The 7,702-nt window shown below is 44.3% G+C and overlaps 1 protein-coding gene across 2 annotated transcripts; it reads left to right on the forward strand.

The window, feature by feature from the left end:
- Positions 1-2,178: 2,178 nt before the first annotated feature.
- Positions 2,179-5,838, forward strand: LOC119324842. 2 transcript variants are annotated; one of them, XM_037598609.1, is made up of 4 exons: positions 2,179-2,438; positions 2,538-2,664; positions 3,923-5,086; positions 5,299-5,838. In XM_037598609.1, exons 1-4 carry the CDS (start codon positions 2,428-2,430, stop codon positions 5,584-5,586), a joined length of 1,590 nt encoding a protein of 529 aa, XP_037454506.1. In that variant the 5' UTR covers positions 2,179-2,427; the 3' UTR covers positions 5,587-5,838. The 2 variants fall into 2 exon arrangements, with proteins under 2 accessions (XP_037454506.1, XP_037454505.1); XM_037598608.1 differs by having other exon boundaries at positions 2,179-2,437; positions 2,531-2,664.
- Positions 5,839-7,702: the final 1,864 nt, after the last annotated feature.

Below are 7,702 nucleotides of genomic sequence, written 5' to 3' on the forward strand. Positions count from 1 at the left end.
TTATGACAACGCGGTTGATGTAGTCGTACGTCTTCACGATCCGACCGATCCTAGTACCGAAAGTACGGCACCTCCGCAATCTGCACACGTTCAGCTCGGTGACGTCCCACGAACTCTCGATCCAGCTGAGTGTCGAGGGAAATCTTCGTCAGCACGATGGTGTGATGATGGTGATGATGAAGTTACCGGCGCAGGGCTTCGCCTAAGAACTACGACGATATGACCGAGGTGGATTATGGTGGAGGGGGGCACCGCACACGGCTAAGACAATGATCAACTTGTGTGTCTATGGGGTGCCCCCTCTCCCGTATATAAAGGACTGGAGGAGGGGGAGGGCCGACCCTCTCTATGGCGCGCCCTAGGGGAGTCCTACTCCCACCGGGAGTAGGATTCCCCCCTTCCAAGTATGACTAGGAGAGGAAGGAAGGAGGAGAGAGGGAGGAAGGAAAGGGGGCCCGGCCCCCCTCCCAATTCGGATTGGGCTTGGGGGGCGCGCCCCCTCCTAGGCCGCCTCCTCCTCTCTCCCACTAAGGCCCAATAAGGCCCATACACTCCCTGGGGGGTTCCGGTAACCTCCCGGTACTTCGGTAAATGCCCGAACTCACCTGGAACCATTCCGATGTCCAAACATAGCCATCCAATATATCGATATTTATGTCTCGACCATTTCGAGACTCCTCGTCATGTCCGTGATCACATCCAGGACTCCGAACAACCTTCGGTACATCAAAACACATAAACTCATAATACCGATCGTCACAGAACGTTAAGCGTGCTGACCCTATGGGTTCGAGAACTATGTAGACATGACCGAGACTCATCTCCGGTCAATAACCAATAGCGGAACCTGGATGCTCATATTGGTTCCTACATATTCTACGAAGATCTTTATCGGTCAAACCGCATAACAACATATGTTGTTCCCTTTGTCATCGGTGTGCTACTTGCCCGAGATTCGATCGTCGGTATCTCAATACTAGTTCAATCTCGTTACCGGCAAGTCTCTTTACTCATTCCGTAATGCATCATCCTGTAACTAACTCATTAGTCACATTGCTTGCAAGGCTTATAGTGATGTGCATTACCGAGAGGGCCTAGAGATACCTCTCTGATACTCGGAGTGACAAATTCTAATCTCGATCTATGCCAACCCAACAAACACCTTCGGAGACACCTGTAGAGCATCTTTATAATCACCCAGTTACGTTGTGACGTTTGATAGCACACAAGGTGTTCCTCCGGTATTCGGGAGTTGCATAATCTCATAGTGAGAGGAACATGTATAAGTCATGATGAAACCAATAGCAATAAAACTAAACGACCATTTATGCTAAGCTAACGGATGGGTCTTGTCCATCACATCATTCTCTAATGATGTGACCCCGTTCATCAAATGACAACATATGTCCATGGTCAGGAAACATAACCATCTTTGATTAACGAGCTAGTCTAGTAGAGGCATACTAGGGACACTCTGTTTGTCTATGTATTCACACATGTACTAAGTTTTCGGTTAATAAAATTCTAGCATGAATAATAAAAATTTATCATGATATAAGGAAATATAAATAACAACTTTATTATTGCCTCTAGGGCATATTTCCTTCAACATCGACAAGTGGGACGCAAGAAGGCATGGACCCGCTACAACGAGAGAGACAAAGGGGGTTAAGGGGGAATGAGGCGTGCAACCCTCACTAGTCATTTTCTTCCATCTTATTCGGACCAAGCTAGTCAAAGACAAGCTGACGGTTCAAAACAGATGTGCACGATCGAACCATTTTCAAATGCGCACCCTTGGCTAGATTACCGTAGCGGACTCCACCCCTAGAATGGCTAGAGTTTCCCGTGAAGACATGAACAATAATGTAAACTGAAAGAATCCGTCTTTGTCTCCGACGATTCAAACTTTCTTAAGTCTCAATTCATTTTTCAAGAAGTCTTATCAGATTAGCAAAAGTGTCACCTACACCGCACTTTTACAAAAACACATGTAAGTTACAGTTTTTACTAGTTGGCAAATTCAAAATTAATTTCAATTACATTTGGACCAAGTGATATAGATTGTCTATCTACCTCGCAGTCTTCCACGGTTGGGTGAATAATTGATGAGAGAAGTTACCAGTGTGAGAGTAGAGTGTGTTCTACCTCCCACACTCCACTCCATGGGTTGGTGAATAATTGAGGAGAGAAGTTACTAGTCCCACGCGTCAAAGCTAGAGCTTTTCCCTTTCCGGCTCAAGACTTCGGGCCTGTTCGGCAACTGCCCAACTCCAGAAAATCCTCAAATCCGGCTTCTCGATCTAGCTTTGGTCATTGCCCAACCGCGTACTGTGCAGTAGCCACCACCTTCATTGCCCAAAACGATCAACTCAGCACGCGGGGTTCCCAGGCGGAGGAGGCGAGGAGCGGCGCCGGCGGCGACCGATGGATCCAGGTGACGGCCACGACCTAGATCCTTCTCGATTACCGGGCAAAAATGTTTCTTTTTTCCTCGATTTCTCACTGCTGTGTGTGGTGGTTGGGTCAGGCGGCGCCGCCGCCGCCGCCGCCAAGCGCGCGGTGTGGTGCTGGATGTGGGGGATGCACGACAACTCGGACGACGCGGGCGACGGCCATAAGCAGTTCCATCTCGTGGCCTCCGCCGATTTCAGCCACGACACGGTGAGAACCTAGCTCCCCTTCGACCCCCTCCCCTCCTCCCTGTCGATTGTGCCTCGACCACCGCCGTTGCTTCCGGTGTTGCTTGTAGCATGAAAGAAAGTCAGTGCGCACCGGCACCTCCTGCTAGATTTCAGCGTGCGAGAAACATCACTGCCTCCGCTGCTCAACATGTACTTTTCTCAGGGAAGGGTGCCAATGTCCATGACTGAAACTGAAACTTTTTGCTAAAACAGTCCATGACTGAAACTTGTGGCGCACATTATTTCTCTCTTGTTAAGTAGCAAGTAGAGTGATGTAAATCCAGGCTCAACACTGTCTGTCATACCAATAAGTAGTATTCGTGCCAATAAGTAGATCTCAGTCAGTTCTTGACTGTTGCATCATCTATTCTTGCTGGATTGGAGATCCCAGCACCTTTCTTGGCCTCATCTGGTTAGATGTTGCAGAATGATCCAAAAGGCATCTTCGGAGAAGGCCTTGAGAGTGTTGGACATCTCACTGGATACAGATTGTGTTGCTTCAGATGCATTTTGTTGCTTCAGATGCATGAGGCCCACTTGCTTAATTTCCTCCCATTGCTCCATTCAGTTTCTGTGAATCTGTACCGTTAGTTCCGATTACTGAACCAGGGTTTCAAGGAACTCAGATTTCAGAAACCCACTGGAATAGAAAAGTTTTAATTTCATTCTTAGCTACAGTACCATATGTTGCGTGATACTAAAATCAAGCTCCCATCGAGATATATAATTAGTAGTGTACACTGCCTGTGCGTGGAGCTCTTATGGAGATAAGCGTTGGTACTGTACACTGCTGGTGTACCATGATGTGCTATCTATTTGATGTGTTCACCAAGAATGATATAATTTGGTAGTTAACTTTAGTCGTGTAAGTGTGAGATTTAACCGTTCGTCCTGTAATGTGTGTTCCGGACTGTTAGCATGCACATTGCTCTACGTTGCCCATGATGTATACTTGGCCTAAGTCCTAGTGATTACGCTTTGTTTGTAGCCAAGTTCGTAGCAGCATTGACGTTCAGGCTCTGTACATGTATAGTGCACCACCCACCGGTGTATTTTTGTGTGCCTGATCTTATTCTCCTACATGGAAATATGATTTATTTTTTGGTTTGCTTTGTCTTCCGTGTCTGCTGGCAGTCATGCATTCTGAACTATGTCTCGATTTCTTGCAAACTGTGTGCACAAACGACGGAACTTATATCTGACTCTAATCAATATGTATCTTCTTTCTCCTTAAACAGCGTATGCCCGGGGAGTTTGGAAACCACTTGACGAATATAACCCCCGAGTCTGATCTTGTCAAACTTGTAGCTCACGACGAACCTATTTCTGACTCTAATCGATGTGAAGCAAATGGCGGTTCAGCGAGCGATACTGATATGCAACTTGAAGTGACCTTGAGCACCTTGGCTATTCAATTCTTTTGCCGCTTTTATGAGAATGTCCACATGCGTGGTTTGACTTGGCAGGATGATGAGTATATGCAATGGGTCTCTGGATACCATCACATAGAGCGAACCAATGGCCTTTCTGCCAGGTTTATGAATGAGCTCATTGGAGTTGGATGCTACTCTTATTTCCCCTTTGGACCATTTGGGCCGGGAAGCACCGTGATCACTATTCCTGAAAGTGCATGGGCTGAAATTTCTGTTGGGCTTCAGAGCATGCTCATAACTAGGCTTGACTCTTTTCTTCAGCCCAAACATTCCAATGCTATGGGCTTGAATAATTCTGCTTGCACTTTACCACCTGAATCTGTATGTGTGTTGGCTGATGCTGCAGTGTCTTCAAGTGTGTTGGCTGATGTTGCAGTGTCTGATACTTCTATGTTTGAGGCTGCTGTGCCGGAATTTGCTACAGTGTCTGAAGGTGTGCTGGCTGCTGCTGTAGTATCTGATGGTATTATGGTTACTGCTGCAGTGTCTGATACTGCAGTATCTGCATGTGCTTTGAACTCTACTGCTGTGCCTGATGTTATGACTGATATCCATGAAGCTGCCGGTGCCAATACTGTTAAGAAGAGGAGCAGATCAGAGGTTGTGGTGGTGACTGAACATGGTCGAGGACCGCACAGTGACAAGGAGAGATGTGTGCCTATGGAGCTCCCATCTGAGAATCCTAAAAGGAAGAAATCTTCTGTTGTGATGACCACAGGCCAACAGTGCCTTCAGATTTCAGCAGTGCAGCAAATGGGGGTTGAACAGTGCGGTATTGAAGTTTGTTCCAACAATCTCATGGGACCTTCTCAGCGTCCCTATATTCTACCCAAGAAGACAACTCTACCTAGTGAATTGGAGAAAAAAGTAAAGGAGAAAGTCAAGACTATTCAATCTGAACTTCCCATCTTCGTGAGAGAGTTAAAAACATACTCTGTTGTTGGCACAGGCCAAGGAGGATGTGCTCTGGTGAGTTTACATACTCTTCACCCGTAGCTACACTCTTGCCTATTATTTGTAGTTTCCTGTTGATTTTGCAATGAAATTTCAGCATTACGTTGCAGAAATAGCACTTGTTTGATTTTTTTTCATCTAAAAACTTACACAACTGGCTAGAAATTATTTCGTCTGAATTAAATATTGATCTGAATTTTTGAACTTATGCATTTATGATGGAGTAGGTATTTTGCAAGGAATTTGCTTCGGCATGTGGCCTCCCGCACGCAAAGAAAACAACCATACATCTTCAGCTGGAGGACAAAACGACGGTGCCATGGCCTGTCAAGTTAATCTGCAGTGAGCATAACAGCAACCAGAGGTGGCTTACCACGGGGTGGAACAAATTTGTCACGGACAATGGCCTGAAGAAAGGAGATGCCTGCCTCTTCCAGCCAGACAAGAGCAGCAACACTGAGGGCCTTACAATGACTGTTTATCTGATTCGCAAGTCGTCGGAAAAGGAGCTGTAGCTCAAGCATGTTGACTTGTGGTTTCTTAGCAATCGTCTATATTTAGTATGGCTCTAATAACTCTTATGCCCTCCTATGAGAGCTGACTTGTTGACCAACTTGATGTTGAGTTCATTTAGGTGACTTGTAGCTGTTAAACAACTACCTAGTATGTATGTCTGTGCCATGTGTTGCTGCTTCAGATGGGATTAGGAGCTACTTTATTATTCAGAGTGTTGTTTGGTGCATGAATGCATGGTTCAAATTTGATTATGCTGTGGGTAGGATGAATGGTCACAGGAACTTGGTGTACCTTGTTGAACCCCATTCTGTTAGCTGTAGATCAACTTTATCATGAATGCATTTTGGCCCCGAAAATAACCCAACCACGCTGGAGTGTAGAACATTAGAAACTGGTACTTACATGCAAAGTTTAAGTTTTGGGGGTCTCTACTGATATGAAAAGTTTGCTGCTGGAAGCTTATTTGCATGGTGAAAAATAGAGGCGTTCGACCGTTCATCGCCTCGATTACATAAGTGTCCCCTGTCATGACAAAACGACATTCTAGAGTTGAGAAAAAAATGACCATTCCATTTCATAAAAAAAAAAATTCCATATCTTGCAGTTTGACTCAGTAACTAGTAGTCCCTCTGTAAACTAATATAAGAGCGTTTAGATCACTACTTTAGTATTCTAAAAGCTCTTATATTAGTTTACGGAGGGAGTACTGTTTAACTTTCTGAATGTTGAACACCGGGAGGCTTCCCATGATCTGTAAGATGTTGCAAAATGACATGGTTCAACCTTGTTATAACCTCAGGTACTAACCAACTTTGCTTGCCTGTACAGAAGGTGTCACATACATATCACAGGTCGGTCATGTTTCTACTCCCAAGTACCTCTCAGCAAAAAAGTTCACTGTTTTTGCAAACATGTTTCTACTCCCATACGCAAAGCAAAACATCCATATATCTTCAGCTGGAGGACCAAAAGGTGTCACGGGATCAACTTTATCTTTCTTGTAATTGCTCTGGACCAGAAAAACAACAATATGCAGAGTTTATGTTTTGGGGGCTCAACTGATATGAAAAATCACCTGCAAATACTGCTGGAAACTTATTTGCATGGTGAAAAATGGAGGTGTTCCGTCGTTCATCGCCTCGATTACGAAAGCGGTCCCCGGCACGACAAAACGGTTCATTGTTATGGAAAACCATTTGCATACACCGCAACTGCAACGCCCTTCCCCTTCCTCCGCGTGTGCAATCTCTACCTATTTTCTTACATAATGCTGGGCCTTACACACACCATTAAGAGCACAATCCTCTGGCATCATGCCTCGCCTCACACGCACCGGCGCTAAATCCTATTTGGCGCCTTTAGCGCCCGCTACAGTTGTTTCTACAAACGGGCGCATACCCCCCTTGTCACGTTGGGCCGGCCCATTTTCGATTTTTTTTTCTGTGTTCTAAACTGCAAAAACAACGCAAGAGCTGGGTTTCGAACCGTGACCGGCGAGTAACAAGCGCGAGGCGACATCCACCAGGCCAGTTCAGTTGGTGTGATTATGTACATGTTTCCTTTTTTTTTCTTCTTTTTTTCCTTTTTCAAATTCGTGAAACTTTTCTTTCTTCATGAGTTTTTCCTCTGCAAAATAGATGGAGTTTTTCTCGAATTTGATGAGTTTGTGAAAAAATCGATGAACTTTTTTTCAAATCCGATGAACCTTTTAAAAATTCAATGAACTTTTTTCAAATTTGATGAACTTTTATCAAATTCAATGAACTTTTTTCAGAATCGGTGAACTTATTTTGAAATTCTGTGAACTTTTTCAAAACCAATGAACTTTTTTCAAATTCGACGACCTTTTTTCAAATTCGATGAACTTTTTTGAAAACCGGTGAACTTTTTGCTAATTCGCTGAACTGTTTTCCTAATCCGATGAACTTTTTTCAAATGTAATGAACTTTATTTCAAATCCGATGATCTTTTTTCAAATTCGATCAACTTTTTCAATTTTTGTGTTCAAAATTGATGGACTTTTTTTTAGAATTGATGAACATTGTAAAATTCGTGAAATGTTTTTAAAATTCGTAATTTTTCAGATCCATGTGCTTTCAGTTTTGTGAACGAAGG

This window comes from Triticum dicoccoides, chromosome 6B (assembly GCF_002162155.2).
Source record: "Triticum dicoccoides isolate Atlit2015 ecotype Zavitan chromosome 6B, WEW_v2.0, whole genome shotgun sequence".
Classification (NCBI taxonomy): domain Eukaryota; kingdom Viridiplantae; phylum Streptophyta; class Magnoliopsida; order Poales; family Poaceae; genus Triticum; species Triticum dicoccoides.

Coding starts and splice junctions, on each gene's coding strand:
- LOC119324842 (XM_037598608.1), top strand. Junction 2,665..3,922: donor CCGATTTCAGCCACGACACG/GTGAGAACCTAG, acceptor CTCCTTAAACAG/CGTATGCCCGGGGAGTTTGG. Junction 5,087..5,298: donor GCCAAGGAGGATGTGCTCTG/GTGAGTTTACAT, acceptor ATGATGGAGTAG/GTATTTTGCAAGGAATTTGC.